At 38.5% G+C, this 25,509-nt stretch overlaps 1 protein-coding gene across 2 annotated transcripts; it reads right to left on the minus strand.

Annotated features, from left to right (window-relative positions):
* Nucleotides 1-991: 991 nt before the first annotated feature.
* On the minus strand, nt 992-23,772 carry SEPTIN2 (septin 2). Of its 2 annotated transcripts, none has more exons than XM_075201779.1 (13): nt 23,693-23,772; nt 19,198-19,226; nt 18,553-18,667; nt 12,495-12,581; nt 11,720-11,843; nt 10,016-10,150; nt 9,650-9,767; nt 7,289-7,390; nt 6,408-6,553; nt 5,135-5,221; nt 4,705-4,762; nt 4,427-4,512; nt 992-4,346 (listed from the first exon to the last, which is right to left on the minus strand). In XM_075201779.1, exons 2-12 carry the CDS (start codon nt 19,204-19,206, stop codon nt 4,429-4,431), a joined length of 1,065 nt encoding a protein of 354 aa, XP_075057880.1. In that variant the 5' UTR covers nt 19,207-19,226; nt 23,693-23,772; the 3' UTR covers nt 992-4,346; nt 4,427-4,428. The 2 variants fall into 2 exon arrangements, with proteins under 2 accessions (XP_075057880.1, XP_075057879.1); XM_075201778.1 differs by lacking the exon at nt 23,693-23,772 and adding an exon at nt 20,139-20,253.
* Between the last annotated feature and the right edge of the window lie 1,737 nt (nt 23,773-25,509).

Below are 25,509 nucleotides of genomic sequence, written 5' to 3' on the forward strand. Positions count from 1 at the left end.
GAGAGATAGATATATATATATATATATATATACACACATACATACATATACACACACACATACATGCACACACATACTAGACTAATAATCAGATATGGCTGGTGTTTTATTTGATTATAGTTCTGAAACCACACCCACATCTTTCAACATGCCCATTATTCTAGTGTGGTATGCTGGTAGAAAAGCCTGGACCTCCCACTTGTTCCTCCCATCCCTAATCCAAAAGTTGCTCCAAGGCCTCCCATTTAATTTATATATTAATCCTAATTTTGCCCTTTAGACAGACATATGTTTATATGAACAGGCACAGATCTGTATGCTGTAACTATACCTAGTCCTCCTACTTGAGCCCCTCTTATATAAAATGTATGCACTACACACAAATACATTTGTAACATAATAATACACATGTCTATAAATTACACAATCCTAATCACCAAAATAGATCATGGGATTCACAGGTAACAAACATAAAAGTATAAAAGTATAAAACAAGAGTTGATGCTGGATATATTTATTTAAAAACAAGTTTATTCATTGAAAAAGTCATAATACAAACAGTCAAATACCAAACACAGACTCCCTTGTATAGGAACACAATCCAATGAAAGAGTCAAAAGTTAATACAGTATACAATAAAAAAAAAAAGCAGGAGTAGTACATCTCCTGTGATATATGGTTGTGATTTATACAATAATGCAGCTTAATAGATATAAATGGAGAACACATTAAAGCTGGATAAAGGGCTCCACTTTTTGCATCAACATCCTCTGTTGGTTTTCTTGCAAGGCACTTTCAGGGGGGAATTCAATTCCCCCCGAAGTACCGCCGCGTTAAAGATATTACCGTTATTATGGCAATATTAACCCAGCTTTCTGTTCGCAGCTCGTGTAGCTGCGAGCAGAAAGCTGGCGTTAGAACTGCCGTAATAATGGTAATAGTTTTAGCGCGGCTATACTTTGGGGGGGAATTGAAGTCCCCCCTTAATTTGAATAATGTTATTAACCCATTAAGTGATAGAACCAGAATTACTCACAAGAAAAGTATACAGATTGTATGGGATCAAAATGTGTGTTAAAACTCACAACTCATTCAGAAGCACACTCAGAGGCTATGGCACATTGAAGGATTTACAGACTCTTGGTAGGAATAATGGGCTTGTTCACTGCAAAATTTTGGTGGGATTGAGGCCGTAATTAAGTAACAGCAGAGAAGGCAAGAAATTATTTCCTTGCCATTTGTCATTCTATACAGAGCCAAGAGACCAACTTCATTGGTAGAATACATAACTGAATTAAATGGACCATAAACCCTTAATACAGGATGGGTCATATAACTAGGTTACTGGTAAAATGTAGAAATATTTATGTAAATGTCCCAGGAGCTGAGCTTATCAGAGCGGAGGATATCTGAGATAAAGTTGCGATTGTGAGAGGTATTTTTATACAGCAGACTTTCATTTCGTACTGCAGCTACATTTAGCCTCAAATAACCTAAATATCCGATTACAGAGGGGAAAAACATGTGCTCAGCTCCACGGCAAATGTAAATACGACAAATATCTCAAGTTCTGTCAGGGTTTTGGCCACTTGTATATAGCAATATTTGTTTACATTTAACCCAGACAAGCATGTTACTGTCAGATGTTTAATGGCTTTACGCATTCATTCAGTTCAGTATTTGTTGAAAAAAAGGACCAGACTGTTCTTTTCTGCAGCCAAATTCAATTTGTATCAATAGTGCATGTACCCTTTTGCATGTACTTAGGTTATCTATATATCTTCTATAATAAACATATGGTCTCCAATTATTTGCATTTATTAACAGGAGTGGCAGCTGCCATATTTTTGTGGCTGATGATACATAACTAAACATTGCCTGTAACCAGCAAGAGAACAGTGTCACCCAATAGCCAATTTACCAATGGAAACAGAAGACCTGCATGGACATAACTTTTGAGCAAAGCAAGGGAGTGCCCTGGCAAATCTTCCAGAATAGAAACCACAGAAATATCAGGCCATGATCAGTATTAAGAACTTCTCATTTTCAAATGAGAAAAGGGATGAATTAGTAGATGGCAAGAAAACCATTGGGAGACCTTGCTTAAAGCAAGTAATGGAATTTTGACGGGGACAACATATGGTCTTTCCGACTTGTATTAATATATTGCAGAGTAATAGACAAATCATTTACAACCGCTAAAATGTGTGCTATATAAAAAAAATACATATGTAAAATGATCACATCCAAAAATGCTGAACTTGATGAAAAAAAAAAAATTAGACCTAAAATAGGACAAAATTGAAGATGTCAAAATGACACTTTGTAACAGAGGAGTGAAAACCAAACTCCAGACCGAAGCGGCAGTGAAGTTATTCCAGCTTCTTAGCAAACTAGCTGCTCGACTTACTCCTAAACCTCAGTGGTATGAAGCTTATGTTCTAAAATACATTTGTAGTTCACCAATTACAGATGTTATTTTAAACATATGACCTTGTGGTGCGTAGAGATGGAGCTTATTATGTGGCTGTGGTCTGTTCAGCTACATGGTGAAAGTAGCAATTATGTTATTTACTATGTGGATTGTTGATCCCTATTTGAAACATGGACACAATACAAACAGGGCTCATAATTAACATGTGATGGGCGATGAACATAAGTACATTCAACAAGTAACAGTCTTGTTAAATTCCAGCATTCACTAAGAATGCAATGTGTACAATGGCTGTGTTACCCAGAGAGATAAGCCACTGTGTGTATGCATCCTTAGACAAACACAGAAAATAAGAATAAATCTGTAGTTGCTTTCCCGGTTGTACCTAGTAGAATGTAATCAGTAGATTAGGTGAGGTATACATACATGCCTAAACCATGTAAAGGATTGTAAAATTTACCCAACATGTATGCAAAGTACAACTCTGCCCTAGCTCAAACTAGAAGAAAGTCCGAGGGACCAGTGCACAGGATCCTCACATTTGGACAATGGACACTTTTCCCAGAATAAAAGGTGGGAGAGGTTAGAAAGTAAAGGCAGCAGCTGACTTGACCATCCAGTAGGCTACATTCACAACCTTCCAGTAGCCAGAGCCAGCTTCCAGCTTCTTTCATCTGCCAGCAGGGTCCATTACCGTGCCAGATTGGCAAGTATCTGGTGAAATGTGGGGTTTGGTGCTTGGGACCCTCGCAGCTCAATCGTGAAAATCTAATGTTTAGGTGGTGTTAACCCTTTACTGCTGAGACATATGTAACAGTCTATAGAGAGAAGTGTGTGGCTAATACTTCAGTGCATCATCATAAGCTAAAATCCTGTGAATGCACATTCTAATCACATATAACAAAGTCCTGAGGCTTTGACACAAGTCTTTAGGAATATCTAGACTGCACAAGCTGGGTTATCTGGGTCAGGCAGAAAGATAGCTTGGCTCGGAATTAAGAAGCCTTGAATCATTGACAAAATACCTGTGTTTTGTTAAGCACTCACATTTTATCAAAGATGGTTTATGGATTAAAACCATGCTTCATCTTTAAAGACTTTATGTTGTGTTTAATATTTCACATTTCTGGGTTATTTCATTTAAAAAGTTCATTCATAGTGGTACTTTCCTTTTAGCTGTAACAGCATCTTAAGCAAATCTGAAGAACTTTAAACAAATTAACGAAGCCCCATTGGCTTAGAAAAGTGGTATAAAAACCAATACCTTTACTCCAACATTGCATGCTTTATAAATTATAACATAGCTGTAATACATAAACTCCAGCTTCTAAGATCTTGAAGTGTTTGGGCGGCCAGAGATCATGTTTGAAGACAGCTGCTTTAACTTTCAAACCAGCAACACATTCCTAGCAGTGCAGGTTCTCCACAGTCACCAGTGGGTGTACCGGGCAGATCACAGAGGCAGCTACAAACGCCCAGATGTCAGAGTGTTTGAGGGGAATGTCTCCTTCCCCCCCAATTGCTTATTAGGTTTAAGAGACTGTTCCTGTAGCTGCAGTGTCTACTTATAAAATGCCAAATGGTGTAATATAGATGGAAATGTGTTGAATTGGACCAGAGAATTCATGTGATTGGTTACCTGTCACAAGTAAGAAGAGTGAATTGCAGAGTGTATGCTCATCCAGCGCCGTGAATGGTGTAGAAAGGCTTTGAGTGATAGTTTATATATGTGACGGACAATGAGCAATTGGTGTAACAGACAGTAGATTGTAAAAAGGCCTCCTATATACAAGTTATAAAATGTGTGTGTCGCTATAACAGTGTGTAATGCTTGTCAGTATGTGTGCTGTACGATAAGCCACAGGCGAGTCTCTGCAGAACACTGCTCCTGCTCTGCAACGCGATTGTAAACCTAGAAGAATGAGATATACAAGTACATCAATACTGTGACATAAAACAAAAACCACTGAAATGTAAGAGATGCACCCTTACCATTACACATGTGCATCGCCTTCTCCATGTCTCTGGATCTGCATCTGAGCCTGCATTCTCGCAATCATTTCCTGCATGCGTCGAAGCTGCAAAAGCAGAATAATATTAACGACTACCCCATAGCAGACATTGGATCTTTCTGGACTTTTCTCAGCCACCACAAAGAAATGGCCGAGATAGCAGTAGAAAGTTGTTTTGTTTTGGAGAAAGCCTCCATGCGGCAGAGGTTACAGCGCAAGGTAACACATAGCTAATTTCCACCATTCAGGATTGCTCACCTCGGCTTCCTTTTCCAACAGTATCTGATCCTTTGATACTTCCACGTTCTCCACTTTGCTGTAAGAGAATGGTAACAAATACTCTGAACATATGCTAGAACTCAGAACATTCACACGATAGACTCTGGCTTAACAATTGGCTTGGTTATAGGTCAGATTATTTGTACTCATTCCAAAGCCACATTTCCACCTAAGTGGTCAAACATTTTATTTCACCCCTTTAAAAATGCCTACTGTGTGGGGGTGACGAGTGTGAGCATAGGTCCAATCAGAAGCCACATCTTAATATTACACAGGGAGCACTTCAGAAAACCAGTGTCCAGATTGTTTTGTATTTCAGTAATCCATGAAAACCATGTGCCTCACTGTAATACAAAGCCAACACTAAACGGTGTTATCCCAGATAATTATGATAGTGCTGGCACTGTACCTGGAACCACCTCGTTTGAGTCGCTCTGAGCGGAAGTTTTCATAATGCAGATCTTGGGTCACTTCTTGCAGATCCTGCATGTGTGTGCTGAAGAGAGAAGGGAACACCACATTGCGCTTAAAATACTGGAATATAAATGTAGAATAGTAGCCACAACTCAAACATTAGGGTACTCAATTTGACTATTATCAACTGGCAAAACATTTCAGTCCCAATAATTTCATGCATATATATTTAGAAAATGAAGTATAATTTTCATTGTTCAAGCACCAAGGTACCACGTATGTAGGAGAAGAAAAACAGGAAAGTGTGCAACTAAAACAATGTTTTCTTACAAAATTGCACCTGAACTAAATTGAATAATTCATGCTAACCATGTTTAATTATGCCAGTTTAATTAAATGGGGAACAAAGTGAGAAAAAGCAGAACTCTATGTCCCAGGTAAAATATAAGGTGTGGTCAGGAACATTTAGGTCATATGCCATTGGACCATTTTATCCAAGCTGCTGTCATTCCCTTTTCAAATGGTGTTCACAATGGGATAACTAATAGCTATAGAGAACACTGCCACAGTAAATACTGCAATGGACACCATGCTCACACTTTCTTGGTGTACTTCCTTGTGCTCACGGTCTACTGCAGAATTCATTATGAACACTATATGTACTGGGTATGTTCATCATAGGAATAAATTGTTCCATTTTACAAACTACATTCATACTGTGCCATAACATGCAGTTGACTAACTACTCAGTACTATACTACAAGCAGAAAGAATCACAGGTGTCATCAAGGTTGAGAACAGATAGATGAATAATTTCATAAAACACAGGGGTCTAATAAGAGCTTATTCACCTGTCTCTCTTAATCAACAACAATATTTTGTGCAAAAAGGCAGAAACGCACAACCTGTGGGGTGGGACACCAAGCTTGGTCCCAAAATCTGTTTTCAGGTCCCTTGATTGTCAGATGTTAAATTATTTTTATTGCGCACTCCCTTTTAGGAATCCCTGCTTAAATGGTTGAGAACCGCTATGCAAGAGCTTTGCTACCATAAGGATATTTTAAACAGGTCGGTTTTTCTTTATTCTGGTTTTGACATGATTAAAGCAAGCAAAGCTGGTGGGGAAAAAAAAAAAAACTGTTGAAAATAAGTCACAATGCAAACCAAGGTATTTCCACCAAATTGTATAAAAAATGAAAAAAAAACAAAAAAAAAAAAACTATGCAGCAAAAGAATAAAAACGTCTGAAATTTTTCAGCTACACTTACATAAGCATTGTCCTCAGTTTCAGGAAGTCATTATGTTCTGGGTTTTCCACTTCAACCACTCCCCAAGGATATAGACGACCTCTGACCTTTTTACCTTTGGCCTCAATAAGCTGATTTGATCCAACAACAGAGAAGGGGATGCTGGCCTAGAGAATGGATACAAAGTTATAGCATACTGCCTCTATAAGCCAATCTTGCTGCAGATAGAAATTGGACAAGATTTGGCTGTATGACTGAATCCATTTAGTTATCCGATTGATTTAATTCATCCGATTGTCGGACACTGAAGTAGTTTTCAGTCCACACAAGCTGCAATATCAAGTCAATCATTCAACATCATCCTTAAGACTGTATTGTGCATGGCCAGCATTACAAGTTGCATACAGCCCACATAACTCAACCCCTATATCCTACTCCTGGTAATGGGAACAGGGATAATGTCAAAAGGTGTTTAGAGATGTAGCACTAAATGTGCTACATCTCTGATAATGGAGATTTAATGCTATCCATACTTTAAAGATTTAGTTTAAGAATCACTACTATCCTTTTGCCCACTATAACTGGCTATAATGTTATATATTAAGATAGAACATTGAGGTATGGCTAACACTAGATTATAGCAGCATAAAGGACAGAGGAGCATTCAAAACCTTGAAACTAAGATTACAGTGGGAAATTTGCGCAGTTTGAAGTGGTAACAGTCAGAAGTCTATTTATTGTGGTTATAAGACAAGTATAGTTGGGGTCTTTTAGTAAAGCTAGTCTAGACAGCGGGGTTGGATGGGGTGGGAGCATTAGCAAAAATAGAGTGGAGAATGTCTATAAATACAGCTGTAACTAGGACAACAGGAACCAGGCAGGCCAGGGACACAAATACACACCTTTAAAAGCCTTGTCTGTTCCTTAAAGTCCTCGTCTTCGTCAGACTCTGCATCTGGAAGCTGATAAATTTTTATTCCATGTTCTTCAATTTCATCCAGTACCTGACAAACAAAACAACTACAATATTATTCATGATATACATACATGTTTTATCAACACAAACATAGCTACATATGTTATATTATTTTGTCATACTATGGTAGAGATTTAAAGACACTATAATGAATTAATTCATAAAGGTCACTTTCGTATTAAACATCACTGATAAACATTCCAGGATTGGGTTGTGCTGGTAAAATGATAAGGATGGGGATTAGAGATACATATATACTAACAGGAATTGCATTCTAAAATTTAAAATGTATTTGGAATAGTGGATTAAATCTCCATAGGCAGTAGGAATAGCAACCAGAGCTCCTTATCCTGTTTAATACTCGTGAGCACTCAGTAAATTCAAATGACGAGCGAGTGATTTAAACTGAAATGTAATATCTTGAAATCCTAGTATCTGAGGCAAATCAGTTTAAAAGGTTTTATATTTGTTGTTATGCTGTGAAAAAAAATTATTTGGTAGTTCTGTAATTTTCTGAACCATGTAAGATTTGACGAAAGAATAGTCTATTTATGTCTTCATAGTATGCAATGTATGTGATATTTATTATGTTCCTAGCTATTGTTTGTAAGGGTTACATTGTATAACAACAACAACAAAAAAAACAGTGATACAGACACCCCCACCTTCCCACACTCAGGCAGATCTCGACACACACATACATAGTCGAATTGGAAAGATTTAAGCTTTAGGGCAAAATGGAGCACAATTAGTGTGGTCGGACGATGATCCCCACACATACAATCAGATCACAGGGATTGTCTGTAATATCCAGAACATATGTAGAAATGCCATTAGAGGGAACAATGCATAAGAGATAAAAAAAGGTTTGCAGTGTCCCCCAATGGCAGGAAAGAGAAAAGGTGAGTAAGTTAGTAAAAAGGCATTTGAGCATAATAAAATACCCATCTAAATTCTTTCGGACATTGGTTAATTAAATAAAATCAAACCTCAACTTTCCCCTGCTCTGTATCCTCATCCTGTAATGAATTCAGTTAAGTCTAACAAAGCCCCACATTATAGAAAAAAACCAACAAGAGAAAGAAGCATTTAATAGCGGAACTAGAGCCTAAAAACCGGTGGGCACCCCCCACGAAGGAGGATTATTGGGAGGTCATAAGGGAACAGGTTGCCACCAGTTCTATTTCCACCTTCGTTAAGGAGAACGCATATAAAATATTCTATAGGTGGTATTAGACCCCTGACAAACTTACTAAAATGTTCCCCTCTGGCCAGATGGGATCCTTCTTACATATCTGGTGAACCTGTCCTAAAATATCCTCCTTTTGGGACAGAGTCAGGGTACTCCTTCCGTGTCCCGACCGGAAAGACCCATGATCTTTTCTTCTCTTTTATCCTCTGATTGATAATGATAGTCAGTCTGCGAAATTGGCTTCCCATATCTTTGCTGCTGCGCGATACCTAGTGGCCAAGTCATGGAAACAAGTCAAGCCCCCCCACTATGGCAGCCTTACGATCCTATATTTGGTTTATTGCCCAGATGGAACAGATTACATACCATCTACATGATAAGGATGATAAATTTCACCAGATTTTGGCTCCTTGGCTTTACTTATAACCCCTTAGCTCCTCCACCGACTCCTCCCTGTTAAGTGAAGTTCCTGTGTTTCCCATTAGCGAACAGCTCACAGGCGGTCTGGTTATTAAAACTGTTCTCCTTTCCTAAGTGTCTGGGTAGTACTCTCTTCTGCACTTTTTAAAGAAAAATGTTTTCTCTTTTGGTGACGACCCGGTGTCCCCAATTTTCAGAGAAAGGGACTTCATGTATTTATACAAAGCCTGTTTTCTCATTCATCCAATCAGGGAGATGCTGGTAAAATGGGGATATCACAAAAGTGCCCCTTCTGGTGGCAACGCACAGAGTGGCGGTGCACAGGATGTTATGACCAAAACCGGCATCCTTGACGCAAAGACATTGAACGTGTAAAAAAATGAAAAATATGCATCGAGGACCATGTGGCCATCAGACACAGCTGCAGTTCTGTGATGCACGGTCCACAAAGCACTTATTGAACTGGTAGAATTAGCCTACACGTTATAAGGAACATGCTTCCCCACAACAACATAAGCGTGACGAATTACCAAAGTCATCCATCTGTTTGTAGTCAATTTAGATGCCGGACAACCTCTTTTAGAAGCATTGTAGATATGCAATATGGACAAGCATTATGCGATATTCCACACACAAAATGTCAAGACAATTGGATAATATCTGCACGATTCTTACTCTTCGCTTGAGTCTTTCACGTTCCTTCAGAGTTAATGTATCGGCTTTGGCGATCACAGGAACAATATTTACCCGGTTGTGTAACGCCTTCATAAACTCAACATCAAGGGGCTTTAAACTGCAACACACAAAACACTGTACCATTACACTTATACATGATTCTGTAGGTGGGGGGGGGGGGGGGAAGGAAGAGAAAAGTAAATTCTGTGTGTTTAAATTACTCTGTGTACATTGATTGCTATATGGATTTGTGTTAACAGACATTGCGGTTTACACTGACACGAGGGGACAGATGCTCATTAGTACAAAGGAGACCGGATGTCAGTGGATGTCTGAAGGGGAGCAAATCATATGTCCTTTACATACCCATGACCAAAGGGGGAGATGAAATAAAAGCAGCAGTGGACACGGTTATCCACAATGTGTCGTCGATTCAAGCCACTCTCGTCATGAAGATATCGCTCAAACTGGTCATCCACATAGTGAATGATGGGCTTGAAACTGCATTTAGTAGAAAAAAAAAAATGAATTAAACTAAGATAATATATCTATCATAACCAATATCCCAAATATAAGCTTTCATTACACTGCAGCTTTGATCAGTTGACTTGAAGCATTTTTATTTAAGAAGGTCTAAAAAGTTAAAGGTCAAAGTGTGGACGTCTGCTGGAGCTGGAGATATTGACTTTACTAGTCAGACTCAGATGTTTACAAGTGATATCTTTACGTTAAGTGTAATTTTCCTTTAAACAGCAGATATTATAATCAAGACATGCCTTGTACATTAGCGTTAGGATATAATTACTGAAACTTACGTTTGTAGCTTCCGGGCACTGTGCAACACATGGAATATTAACCAATAGCTTGTATAAATCTAAAATGAATAATATCACCATGCAACCCCACCACTTGTTCTTTGCAACATTGTAGCAGCTTAGACAAACTTTCTACCACAAAGAATTCTCCTGTCACTAAACCGATCAGCAGGAAAAGACTGTGTGCGATAAAGTTGCTGCATCTGTTCATAATGAAATCTAGGAAATATGTCAAACTGTTAGTTGTAACATTGGTGCTTTATGTACATTTAATGTATTAAGATGGGCAGAACAGTCAGTTAAATGAATTAATGGAATACTCTCTCTTTGAAAATGTCTTAAGGCTGAAGAATGCTACCTTAGTTAAGTTACATACTGGACATCACATACATGAAGAGTTGATGGAACGTTACTGGTTTATAAAAAGGAAAACAGCTGCACACAGAGGCTCAAAAGTTAATGATACACAATAGTTGTAGACACAGGAGAGAGCATAGCAGCATTTTCTGGGTAACTAGTAATGTAGTCCTAGGCGGTAATCGGTTTCCTGCTTGGGACATCGAATACACCTATAAAAGAAACCCGAACCCTTAAATTAACGACCTAATTAAAAGATACACTTACCTCCTCACCGACAGAGTAGATTACCGGAACAACTGGTACGACTGCTGCAAAATCCGAAGATGCTGGATGTCGGCGCTTCATTGTGACGTCATTGAGGACAGCAACATCTACATTTAAACAGGTATATTAACATTAAGTATTAGGCTACGGCTGTGTGAAACGTCGCCGGTGACATCACAATGAAGCGCCGGACTCCAGCATCTTCGGATTTTGCAGCAGTCGTACCAGTTGTTTCGGTAATTTCCTCAGTTGGTGAGAAGGTAAGTGTAGATTTTAATAGGTCATTGATTTAAGGATTTCCTTTGTAGGTGTATTGGGTTTCCACATTTCCATAAACACAATGGGACCTTATGACTTTGTTTTCATGTAAGACTGGCGTGTACCTGTAATAGGGACCAGAATCAATAGTACATAGTGGGGCATATTCAATTACGACGAATCCTAATTGAATATGCCCCAGTGAGTCATCTACAAGCTGTTCATGAATCACAGCAACCTTCCTATCTGTTATCACTTAAAAATCTCTGCTTGCTTCATAATTTTGCACAACACAAACTGTTTAATGAAAGGGAAGATTTTTTTTTATTGTTGCTATATATAAAAGGCACTTTTGAGAAACAGACTGACTCACCAGTCCTCGCAATTCATAGCATCACCATAGCCTGGAGTGTCAACCACAGTGAGACGCAGCTTCACACCTCTCTCCTCTATCTCCACTGTGGACGCCTCAATCTCCACTGTACGCTCAATCTTATCTGGAGGGATCACAGACACCACACGTGAGCAGCACAGACCAAACGACATGAACAAGCATCTCTATCAAAGGGCACTATGGGATGTGCCAATCTATACATAACATATGAAATTGAATAGAATACCACTGATAAAAAGTGAATTAAACCCTTGAACTTAAAAATATCATGCCCCTCAGCATAAAATCTTAAAAAGTTGTAAGTGATGGTCATACCAGTGGAATAAACTTCTACATTACAAACCCCAAGTATAGTTCTGAGGTTTGTCTACTTTGAGCAACCCTTTCTTAAATAAATCCTACCCCATAGATATAGCAAACAGGGAAACCCAGTTACCTAAACTGGAGACTGAGCGTTGGAGGGCTCAATCCATTTTAGCTTGGCCTTCAAATGAGCACAGGTATAAGTCAATTTGCTTTATGTTTCAGGAAACAGAAGGTTCCCCTATTTGCTATAAGTTGACAACCCCTATACTTCTCACTGACCTGTCCCATCTATAGCCAAAACAAGAAGGGGGAAAAAACGTATATGACAAGGATTAACTAAAGAGAGGCTTCCTCTATTTACTTAGTAACCCCTATATAACCCTACCAAGCTGGTAGTGGCAACTGTCTCATGATGAATAGAAATCAACTGAATAGTGGAACCACTCACCTGCTGCACCAGGCACCACACGTTCTGGGTACAAATCAGTGAGGAAGAGGCTGTTAATCAGAGTTGATTTCCCCAAACCAGATTCACCTGAAGTAAAAAACAAACAAACAAACCACACATTAAAAAACAAAACACTCTTGCAGCATTAGAGCAAGTTCACATACAATACAAGCATACATAGTAAAAGCATAAGAGCACGTAAACAAATAGCAAGACAGCATGTTCTTTGTGGAATGGAACACCCCCTAAATTAGTCCATGTTCTAATAAAGGTGTGTGTGTGTATAAATACATACATACATAGATACATGCGCACAGAGTCACTGGAAGGAGGCTAAATGACATGTAGTTGTAGTCTGATCTATACACGCCTCCCCCAGCCACTACTTACTGTCACTCCAGGGTACAGATGAGGGAAGATATAAAGCCCCAAGGGCAGGGGAAAAACACCACCACCACTATTATGGCCTTTACAAAACTTAAATCGTTCTACTATGAGCAGGGCCTGTGATCGCTAGTTTGCACATTTCACAAATACAGGCACTATTTGGGTCTTTTCATTTACTAAAAGTAATTATCGGTGTCAAACAATTTACATTCCCAGCTCTGACCCTGTCCTAAATGTTACTGTGTTTTGTAAACACCCCTTTGGCATACATGTTTCAAACGCATAGGATTTTCATAGCATATATATATTTTTATGTTTTACAGGTCAAGGTGGCAAATAGTTTTGGTCTATATGGGATTCAGTCTGACTACTACCCCTTAACGGCCTATCCCTTGCTCTTCCAGTAGGCTCAGTGCATCCATGGCTTTAGGTTTGCGATTTTTTTTTCGTATTTGATTTGTAGCTTTCTTTTTCTTGTCTGCTTTCTTTTCACGAGCGGCCAGTTCCAACAGATATTAATGCTTTAGTAGATAACCTATTAGCTATTTGGGAGTACACCTTATATTTACATGAAATGTCTGACTGTTTATAAATTTTGGGCCTGATTCATAAATGATCTTAACTTGAGAAACTTCTTATTTCAGTCTCCTGGACAAAACCATGTTACAATGCAAGGGGTGCAAAGTAGTATTCTGTTTTGCACATAAGTTAAATACTGAGTGTTTTTTCATGTAGCACACAAATACTTAATAGCTTATTTGTACACTGACATTTAAAGTTGATATTTGTGTGTTACATGAAAAAACAGTCAGTATTTAACTTACGTGCAAAACAGAATACTAATTTGCACCCCTTGCATTGTAACATGGTTTTATCTAGGAGACTGAAATAAGACGTTTCTGAAGTTCCTTTATGAATCAGGCCCCTTATCCCTATATGTCAGTGGGATGAATATCCCCAGGAAAAGATAACTTAAAGATTGATGTAGCTTTATTAAAAGAATCTCTTCAGGAAAGGTATACTTATCCTTTTTGTGCAGCATATTCTCTTTAAGCTCAGAGACAGTATGTATAGTGAATGGCCACATATACAACATCACACACTTGGGCCAATGTTTACACACCCAATAAAACACAATCTTTGCAAGATTTTGTCCATGTTGGATCGGTTCCAGCAGAGGGCTCTCCGGTCTGGAAGATATTTTAATTTCATCAGTTTGCGCCTCCTATATCTGGTGGAGACAGGGGCGGATTGGCCATTACCTTTACCCACATGAGGCCACTTCAATAATTTTTTCCAGGGCCACTTTAAGTTCCCAATCCACCCCTGGGTGGAGATTCCCATTTTGAGCATTAGGTGGTCTTACAATGCTTTGGTCTTGCTTACGCTTCAGTTGTGTCAGCCAATCAAGGTGCAAAGGACATGAAAAGTAAGCAATTCAGGATCAAATAGTTTCTCAATGACTTAAAGACAACATTGTTAAATTCCATGAGGAAGTGCAGTGTCTTCCATGCCTCAATATGTGAAGTAAATAACAGGCACTTTAAGATTTTGTCTGATAAAGATTGTGCTAAAAACCCCCCAAAAAAAACAAAACAAAACTGGAAACAAGGGCAAGTCAAAATTACAGGATCTAGAATACAACTAAAACATGAATCACAGTGCCAAGTGGTTATCACTTCAGCCTTACAGCACTGGGGTCATGAGTTCAATTCCCGACAGTGGCCTTATCTGTGTGGAGTTTGTATGTTCTCCCCGTGTTTGCGTGGGTTTCCTCCGGGTGCTCCGGATTCCTCCCACACTCCAAAAACATACTGGTAAGTTAATTGGCTGCTAACAAATTGACCCTAGTCTGTGTTAGGGAATTTAGACTGTAAGCCCCAATGGGGCAGGGACTGATGTGAGCGAGTTCTCTGTACAGCGCTGTGGAATTAGTGGCGCTATATAATAAATGGTGATGATGAATCCAGTTCGCCTACAGAAATTGGCCACTCTCATACATAGGAAAAAAAATGTTGACACCTCTTCGTTAAGACTTTAAAACAAAGGCAGGAAAGTATAGAAATAGGATGATTGATAGAAGTCAAGATAAAGGCCTATTTTCTTACTTAATGAAGACATTTAAACATACTAAAATCTTAGCAAAAATAGGCTTCAAGCCATGTTGTCTTCATTGATCCATTCCGATGAAGTGAGGTTTGTCCCAGGTAGAGGGAAACAGACAACACGACAAGACTGATAGATTTGCTCCACCAGGTGAACAGGAGAGAGTGTGATGGTTCTATTGGCTAGTGCTGAAACAGTGCTTGACCTAGTAAATTAGACACCGTTGTCAGGTGTTCTCCCACTGGAAGTGGAAGGAGATTCCTACATACAGTACTGGCTGTTTATCAAGCCTCTAAAGCCAGAACACGAATAAACGTTTCTTTGTCAGACACACTCCAGGTAGCCAATGGATCAGCACTTAAAAACACAATAATAATAATAAGAATAATAATATTATTATTATGTTTTTAATGTTATTTTAGGTGATATATATCGTACTGTATTTAATAAGAGTAATATATTTTCTACTACATGTGAATCCAAGTAATATGAATGCAAACATTAGTACATTGGCTTATTTTGATCTTTTTAGGTGATGTTGCGTTCCATAAAACAATTAGTTTTTTTTAATATGGTTTATATTGGAACTGAACTCCCTCTAGTTTCTAGGGAAAAGGTGGATTGATCTATGCCCAGTTTGGCCACACACACACAATTGAAAATATTCAGCTTTGTGGCGCTCAAGAAAAACACTATCCTATGGAACAGGATTAGTGCAGTGGGACAATGACTTATACCAGTCTAATACCGCTTTCATACTGCCGCCCCGGCAATATCCCGGGTTTTTCAAGCCGGGTTTTTGCCGGGGCTCGGAGCGTCCCAGCTCAGAAACACCATTCATACTGCACCTCAGACCCGGGAATTTCCCGGGTTGACCCCATTCATACTGCACAAGTCTGTGCCCTGGCAATTTGTGGGAGTCATCACCAGAGCAGTTTTCATTGGCTGAAAACATTTTTTTTTTTTTTGTAATAGTCTGCTTTTCTGCTGTTTTGTCCATAAAGATGTGAGTGTATCTTATAAGATATTTTAATTTGTATTGTTCCATTGTATCATTTGTAAACAATCAGACATTTCTTCAGTGTTTCCACCAATTCCGTTCTGTACTGCTCACGGCTCCGTACTTTACTTTAGTTACCTATGTAAAGTATGTGCGACCTTTCTCTTTCGTTTGTTTCTTATAGTGTGGATGATAGAAGTAGTTGTTTCAGTCTATACTGTTGTTTTCCTCTCAAGTTTTTTTTTCCTGGTTTTATGTATGCAGTTAATGTAAATATTGTGAGCATTACAGGTCAGACAGCCAATCAGCTTGTTTTCTGTGCAACCATTCATAGTGCAGGGAATTACCCCTCGATAAATCCCGGGTTGACTTTTACCATTCATACTGCACCAAGACCCGGGTCGTTTGAGCTCGCCCCAGCAAAAACCCGTGATTTTGGTGCAGTATGAATGGGGTATAACTGAATTTTACGCTTTTCCTATCAGACCCATGCATTCTGCCATTTCTTTCCAACTTGTGTTAAAATTACCTAATTGTCTGGCAGAATTGTAGCATGTTTCGGCAATTCTAGCCTACAGACCACATTGAATGGGTGTATTTGGGGAAAAATACAAAACAAGCATGCTTCGATATACGGACTCAGGTGATAGGGTATGTACAAACTTTTTTCTTCAATACAACAGTCACGATGAGCAACCTAGGCATGAAATAGTACATCAACCTTTCTGTCTAATGTGAAAAGCAGAGGATTGGTCTTTGATGCTTTTAACTTGCATAGCAATTAATTTTGCTGATAAGTTTAGAATAAAGGCTAGGCCTATTGTATTTAAGATAAGGTACCTACAGAACATTAGTATGGAGTAATATATTCAAGGTCATTACAAAGAGCTAGCTGGAGAGGATTTTAGCTTAATTTTACTGGCACATGGTGATCATCTTTTTTTACTTTTAGGCTTTTTTTTTCCCTAAAGGAACAAGATGCCCTGCTTTAAGGAGAATGTAAAGACTGCTTTAGAGAACTGAAATGTTTCTCAAACTTATACATCTATTGTTACAAAATGAAACATTTAGATTGATTTCTATGTTGCATACTGTATAATGTTTAGAAATTGGGTTTACATAGATCTTTATACACTTTCTTTTTATTAATGCGCTAATACACTTTGTCCACAATTGTCATGTTAGATTTGCTCTTGGTCTGAAGGTGCATCGCAATAAGACTCTAAATTATGCGTGTAAAGCACTATCTGCATTAAACATTCTGCACAAGTATTTTTATATGTCTGGGACGCTTTTCTGATAAGAAATATAACACTCTATTTATCCATGGAAACTTCCTATTTTCAATATATGAGAGTCTTTTTCTCATAGAATTGCTCATCTGGAAATATTAACAGTGTATACTGAAACATTTTTTGAGAAGAGAAATTACCAGTTCCGTATACATCATTACATGATTGTGGCCCCACAGAAATGCAATACATTAGATACTGGATAAAAAGACTGCTAATTGAGTATTTTTATACAGACTGGATAATGTAGCTCAAAAAAAGCCAATTTTATTGCAGAGTACATAGCTGCTACAAATGTTTTTTACAATACCTGTATTGATTTTAGAATGCATGATAACATATTGGGATAGAGTTCATGTATCTTAACTGATTTTATGTTACTGTTTTTATATATTAAAAACTTAAATATAAACATATTTCAGCACATTTTAATTCACAATTGCCATTTGCTGATTTAACAGAAAGAAAATGAATAAGACAGTAAATGTGGAATAATGCAGGCATCCTTCCAGTTGATTCATTAGTAATTATTTTTTATTTTTGTTTAAGGCCTTAAAGCTTGATTGTGTTAAGCCCTAAATTACATCCAAACGAAGTTGAATAAATACCCAAACTTTAACTTGATGTTTAACCTACAACCAGTGGACAGAGGACTTGAAAATAAAAATAATTAATGTAATTTTATAATAGATCATAAAAATATAGCTAAACAGTTCCACTGTCAAAAACAAATCATTAAGAAATGTACGTTAAGGAAAACTTTGAAATTAAAACAAGATCTGGAAGAGCCAGAAGAATATCTGATAGAACTGCTCATAAGCTGGTCAGATATGCCAAGCAGGACCTACATAATCTACAGAGATGACCTGCAGGAAGCTTTAGCTGACAACAGTTGTAGTCCACAGAAGAGATTTTCTTAACACAAAACAATATTTAGATATGCAGACACTTTCGAGAACAAGATGAGAATGACAAGAGGGTGGCCAAAACTTTACATTCAAGGTCAATGTAGTGTCTGGTCCTAGCAATCTTGGCTTCTCTGGCTCTTTTAGGGTGAAAATTCATTAGCTATATTAAAGTTAAATAAATATAGTGTTATTAACAGTGTAAAAGGCACTCTAACCTCAAGTAATGTGTTTGCTTAAGTGGGTCTAGTAGAGGGAAATGCACCACACAAGGGGTTTTTAACTGCCTCCTCTTTGCTTGTACAGTTATTTAACCAGGACCTCTGGTTGGTGAGCTTTAAAGGATGTCAATGCTCCATATTTCTTACCTACAACCATGAGGGTAAACTCAAATCCCTTCCTCACGGACTTTCGATGAACCTGATTTGGGAGATTGGCAAAGCCGACATACCCTGGAGTTTCAGGATTTGAGAACTGAGCCTGCTGCAAAGGAAAAAAAAAAAAAAAGAAATAAAAATAAAATAAAATAATGGACATCACATTAAAACATATACTATCTGCCAGAAATCTGTAGGGAGGGCGGGGGCTTTCGTTCCGGTTAACAACTTAATGCACATAAGCAGCACCTTTCCAGCATTGCAACAACAGGTGCACAGAGTCCTTCAATGCAGAACAACTATAGCATTATATAATCCCCACAGCTTGAAAGTTCCAAACACAATGGACAAAACAAACTACAGCCACATATACTGTGTGATCGCAGGCTAGGAAAGTATATGTGCAAGGAATACAATGTATCTATTATCTTGGTTATCATTAGGGATCTAATAGTGTACACCACCTCCCCCCAGGAATTCGAGCTTGCCACAAATGCCTCTCTCTCATTTCTGCAAAGCATAAATCTATAAATGAAAGTTTAACAGGTGTGGCTAAAAAAGCTTTTCAAATAGTTACCCCAAAAACCATTTTACATTTCTATTAAATGGCAGCAGTTAAAGTTTTTTTGTTCTTACCTTTGACATCTTGAAGGTGGGCAAAAAAACTGCAGGACACAAACAAAAACAAAAGTCACAAGTCAATACCTAGAGTTTATAAACACTTTAAGAGACATTTAGGCAAAGTACAGAGGTGTTTTTCAGGTTTCAAAATTATTAGCTCTTTCATTTCTGTATCCAAGCCCGGGAGCGTGTAAAATGACACATGCATGATTATCCTCAGTGGGACTTTGCATTACTAAAGACATGAGCCCATACCTGCTTAGAAGTGTTTGAGGAAATGATGGTGTGATTTATGGGTTTCATTTCAGCATAACTGAGGAGCATGAATGCATTCATCCATCAGTGTGCATTTAAAGTAGCATATTAATTATACTGGGAGGGTTGGGTTAAACTGCAGCCTAAGCTGGTCTTTGCATGAAACTGCAATTTAAGAAACTGGCATTAAACAGAAGCATTACCAAGTGCAAGCCATCCAGTAACAGAGCAATAGGAGGGGCCCCAGTAGTGGGCAGTACTGCAGCTTCTCAAAGGAGGAAATGACACAAGCCAGCAATTGCATGTCGCTTAAAGATGCGCATATTGGGTCTATTTATAATAGTTGGTGAAGATTAATCCTTTGGTCATCACTCAGACCGAAGATATACTGTCAAACACTGCTCCAAGTTACAAAACAAGAATATTTTTTTTTCTAACAAGGAATCGGCTAGCCCCAGTGCCCCAATATAATCTACTGCTGTGCCATTCTGTAGGCAATTTCTACATATCTTAATGGAATCATGCCTTCCAGTTTCGAAGATTTTAGAGACTAGTACCTGTATTCCACCTCTAATCTAATGAACAAAATGAAAGGCATCACAGTAAATCAAAAGCACTATGGTCAAAAATAAGGAACACAGCAGCAAGGAGAATGATAGTAAAAATGCATGATGGCAAGCGCCATATTGTATACATATTACCCAGAGGATGGTGCAAGCTTGCTGGCAGATTCTCGCTCTCCACTGACATATGTTCCTGGGATCTAGAGATATGCGAGAGGCCCCTGAAATGTGATCGTTCACAAAGCTACACAGGAAGGAAGCTGTGCTAGGAGTGTGAGATCACTCAGACACCAAGGCAAATAGCTGCTTCCTGTATATCGCAGACCTCAAGATCACTGACACAGACCTTCTGTTCACAGACAAAACACTACAACTGCCGCAGAAAAAAGGCTTTGGAGTTTATTTTGCATTATTAGTGTTGCAAAACATTTTTGGACTAGTTTCCATCAATATATTTAAGTGGTCATGGAACAGACACTTCCTGGTAAATATAAAACACTGATATTTACCAATAAACATAGGAGTGTTATTGCACTGGTAATAACATGGGTCATAAATAGCACTGTACATGGATGTAGGTCTGTGCAGCTTTAAATCACTCTCCATCAGGTCATTTGCTTCATGTTCATTACAGGGGTAAACGCAATAGCAGATTATTCAGAAACCAGTCAGGCAACTCGAAGTACCAGAGGGACAGTTTATTGAGTCAGGGAAGATGAGCATCCATTATCTCAACAGAAAATACTCCCAAAAATTTAGGCTCCGACAATTATTTTTTATTTTTAGGCAAAACAGTTACCAGACTCCTGGAGGTAAAAGAATCAAGCATCGAGATTCTGACAGGTTTGATAAGTGGAGATAATGCCTATAGCAACCAATCAGATTCTAGCCAACACTTATTTAGCTTATTCTACAACATTATAGCTAGAATCTGATTGGCTGCTCCATTTTTCAAACTAGTCAGAAACTTGCAGCTTGATACAATTTACCCCCTGGAATTTGTCCAACTCTGTCATTACCAGATGGAAAATAGGTCAAAGATACGTAGACCTGTGTCTGTGTACAATGTGAATTAACACAATAGATCATCACTAATGGTGTAAGGTCCTTATGCCTTAAAGTTACACTACCATATACACTTGCTTAATGCAGCCATGTTTACTAATGATTGGACCTGCTCTCAATAGCATTCCTCCACCATATAAAGATGGTCCACTTATTTAACTTGTTACAGAACCAGCAGAGACCCAAGTAAAATGCATGGGGTGTGGGAGAAGGCACATTAGTATAGCTAGTTCAGCTTTATAGTCACCCACAACAAGAAATTCAGGGTTTACCCTGCTAAATAACAAAGTTGCCAGAACATTTACATTTTTTGCCATAAGGGATCTGCCCGACTGGCTTATTAACTATATATTAATTTGTCCAGAAAAGATGTTGAAAAAAACAAAACAAAAAAAACAGGGTTGTTTTTAATAGAGATCTTCAGAAATTAAAGTACTGCCTCATTATACAAGCATTTTATAAATCGGAGTTCCCTACAATTACATCTCCTCTTACTGGATAGATAGGCGAGGCTTGATGGTAGGATGGGTTAGTTATGAAGGGTATTGAAGTCTTGGATAACATGACATGGAAAAGCTGTTTAACAAGAATATTTATTCAGAATCATGGGTTTTGTTGTTCGAGAATGCTAAATAAAATACAGTTATCTCATTTTTAGTTATAAAGAGATATCCCAGAGTTTGGTGCAAAAGAAGATTGGCCAAACGGTTACATGGAGGATTTTAATACAAGGACAAAATTGTGAAAAAGTTTCATTACGTGCAAAACAACAAGAATAAAATGACCGTTATCCATTACTCACACAAGGGACTTGGCAGAGGAAAGAGCAGTAAAATAGTGACACTACAAAGTCACCACTATTAAATGCCCACTTGGAGCTTCAACTAAACAGTTCCTAAGCCATGCCTGTAAAGCGACTTACACTATAGGAAGGAATTATCTTTAACCAGCGGTAATTACTCTACGCAAACAGATTCTCTTTTCAGGTTTTCCATCGCTGCGATACAAGTCATAGGGGCATAATCAATTGTTGGTGTTACACGGAAAAGTAACGTGGCTTGCGCACTATTACCGTCATTACGGTAATAGTGCGTGTAATTACCGTTATTACAGTACCTTTAACGCTGGATTTCAGCTCACAGCTTGGGGAGCTGTGAGCTGAAATCTGGCTTAGAATTACCGTAATAACGGTAATATATTTAACGCTGCGGGATTCGCCAATAATTGAATATGCCCCATACAACATAAAATTATGTAACAAAGAAAAAAAGCCAAGGCTGTAGCTAGGGCAACCACTTAGGGCACAAAGCTGAAGGGGCAGGGTGGATAGGGAAAGGCTAATTTGGTTAAAATTGAGAGGGCAAGACTGAGTGTTCTTGCCCTAGGTGCTGAAATCTTTAGTTATGACTTTGTGAAAAGTATCTAAACAATTCTAACAACAGAAGAATGAATATCTGCAAAGAGTTTAAGGATATAAAACATATATATAGTACTGCAAACATTTCCTCATAATTCTTCATCATGAGGGGGAGTGGGGAATTCAATAAGTAGCAAGTCCTCTCAGGGCTGATCATAACTCAAAAGGGAAAAATCACGTTGATGTTCAGGCTCAAATCTCCACTTATCTTTCCTCGCACCCCATAGATAAGGTGTGCGGCTGGACATTGCCAGCAATTGGTTCTCCCCATATAGGGGAATTCAATTAGCCGCAAAATGTCTCACAGATGTTCTAGAGAAACTTTGTGGTTGAGGTTTCTGTAAAATCTCTGCTCATTTTTGGAGTGTGTGGAAAAATGAGCAGAGGTTTTTACCGTAATAATGGTAATAGTGCACAGGTTGCGTTACTTTTTCAAGTAATGCGGCCAATTGAATTCCCCCAATAGACTTGTGAGCAAAAGTCAGCAATATTTCCGGTACCATAATACTTCGCAATTAATGTAATCCCCCAACCCCCATTGAATCAAACTCATGTGATATGAGGAAATAATCATTAAAAAAAATAAAAAGTCATTATTGGTACTGTATTGAAGAAATGCTTCACTAGCCAAAAAATGTTTTGTATGTGCCACAGGGAAAAACAGCCATACACACACACTGTCATTCCTCAGTGCTTGGTATGTGGATTGGGAGGGACACCACCCCACCCTTACAGCACCCCTCCCTCCATGTCTCCCATACATCACATTACACAGGATACCATTCATTGCGATCAATCCATTATTCTGGATTTTAGCTCTCATTTCAGGCGATGTTTAACTACCGATGCCATAGAAGGAACATACTGTATGTGATATAGATGCAGCATCCAGGCGTGGTCCTGCTTCCCTGATAACATACACTCACTGGGGCAGCCGGACATTGCTAGGGCAGGCTTATGCAAACCGTGGCTGATGTGGTACTACAACTCCCAGCATCAACGGTCAGTGAAGTCTGGGACTTGTAGTTCCACAGCAAGTTGTTCAAGACTAAAACGTCACTACAATGTAACTACCCGACAGAGACACCAGAGATGTATTAACAACTATTACATTATTTTTAAAGATTAGTGGCACACTGAACACACAGCGGGTGCTGCAGGCATCACACATATAACACAGACAAGAAGACACAGCCGCCAGCTCCATTACCTCCCGGTTTCCGGTGCAGAACAGTCCGTAACTGAGAACTTGCAGCCTGAGATAAACTCTACAGAGACACTGACACTACCCGCCAGGAGCCAATCAGCACTGCTAAGACATTCAGCGGCACAGCAGCGAACCAATCAAATGTCCGCTATCATAGCCGGGACGTGGACAATCTGTTAGATGTATATTACAGCCAATAGGCAAGTTACTAACAGGCACGAGCTTCTCTAAATGCTCCGCCCATACATGGGGGGAGGGGTCCGATGTGACTTAGAAGACACGCCCCTTGTCTTTTAGCTAATAAAAGCTCAGTAAAATGAATGTTCAGGAATGTAATATGGTATGGGGCCTGTGGTTCATTGTAACATAGTATCTAAATCAGTTAGTTAAAACACAACAAGGATTTTTTTTTTTGGTAAGAAAGGAATAAATGTTGATAAACACCAACTGGACCATCTTATTTTACTTTATTTAGTAGAATGGGTGATGAGATTTAAATGTACATCACTATCATTATGTTCCTTGCTAAAAAAAAAAAATCTCCACAGCTTTTATAGTCTGTAAACTCTAGTTTGATATTTGGTTTGCTGTAGTACATATACATACTTCACATACTTTTGCTAACTATAATGCACCAGCAGCACCCTGTTCCTACCAACATTTTATGTATCCGGTATGCTGCATGAAACTAACTCCTAGCACTATAGTTAATACCTATGACATACACAATACAATAGAGCTATACAATAAGAACACAGACAACAGATATCACAGATCAAATACCAAGTCTACTTTTAATTAGGGATGTGCACCGGCGACTTTTGAGGTCTCGTGTTTTGTGTTTTGGATCCGGATTTTCTCAATGTTTTGGGTTCGGATTTGTTTTGCAAAACACCTGCCGAAACGTTTTGGTTCGAATTTAAGGTTTTGGATTCGGATTTTTTTTGAAAAAAAACTAAAAAGTGTAAAAATCAAGTTTTTGGGCTTATTTTCACTCCTACGCTATTATTAACCTCAATAACATTCAATAACAATAATTTCCACTAATTTAAAGGCTATTCTGAACACCTAACACCTCACAATAATTATTTTTTTTTAGTACAAAACGTTGCAACGAGGTATCTTTCTGGACTGCGTAGAGGAGTGTTCCCCACAATACAATTAAAAACCCATCAACTGGTCTGAATTACACCCAAAAATAGTATCTGGACTGCGTAGAGGACTGGCCACTGGCCACCACAATATAATATATAGAAAACCTTCAACAGGACAGAATTACACCCAAAAATAGTATCTGGACTGCGTAGAGTAGTGGGCACTGGGCACCACAATAAAAAATATATAGAAAACCTTCAACAGGTCTGAATTACACCCAAAAATAGTATCTGGACTGCATAGAGGACTGGCCACTGGCCACCACAATAAAAAATATATAGAAAACCTTCAACAGGTCTGAATTACACCCAAAAATAGTATCTGGACTGCGTAGAGGACTGGCCACTGGCCACCACAATATAATATATAGAAAACCCTTAACAGGTCAGAATTACACCCAAAAATAGTATCTGGACTGCGTAGAGTAGTGGGCACTGGGCACCACAATAAAAAATATATAGAAAACCTTCAACAGGTCTGAATTACACCCAAAAATAGTATCTGGACTGCATAGAGGACTGGCCACTGGCCACCACAATATAATATATAGAAAACCTTCAACAGGTCAGAATTACACCCAAAAATAGTATCTGGACTGTGTAGAGTAGTGGGCACTGGGCACCACAATAAAAAATATATAGAAAACCTTCAACAGGTCTGAATTA

This window comes from Mixophyes fleayi, chromosome 3 (genome assembly GCF_038048845.1).
Source record: "Mixophyes fleayi isolate aMixFle1 chromosome 3, aMixFle1.hap1, whole genome shotgun sequence".
Lineage (NCBI taxonomy): Eukaryota > Metazoa > Chordata > Amphibia > Anura > Limnodynastidae > Mixophyes > Mixophyes fleayi.

Bases quoted from the DNA above. Each gene is read 5' to 3' on its own strand.
- SEPTIN2 (XM_075201778.1), bottom strand. From the start codon at position 20,187: ATGTCAGTGGAGAGCGAGAATCTGCCAGCAAGCTTGCACCATCCTCTG. The intron at 18,668-19,197 runs GTAAGAACAAAA...TTTCCTTTGCAG, and splicing joins CCACCTTCAAGATGTCAAAG to CAGGCTCAGTTCTCAAATCC. The intron at 4,513-4,704 runs GTGAGCAATCCT...CTGCTTTTGCAG, and splicing joins TGTTGGAAAAGGAAGCCGAG to CTTCGACGCATGCAGGAAAT.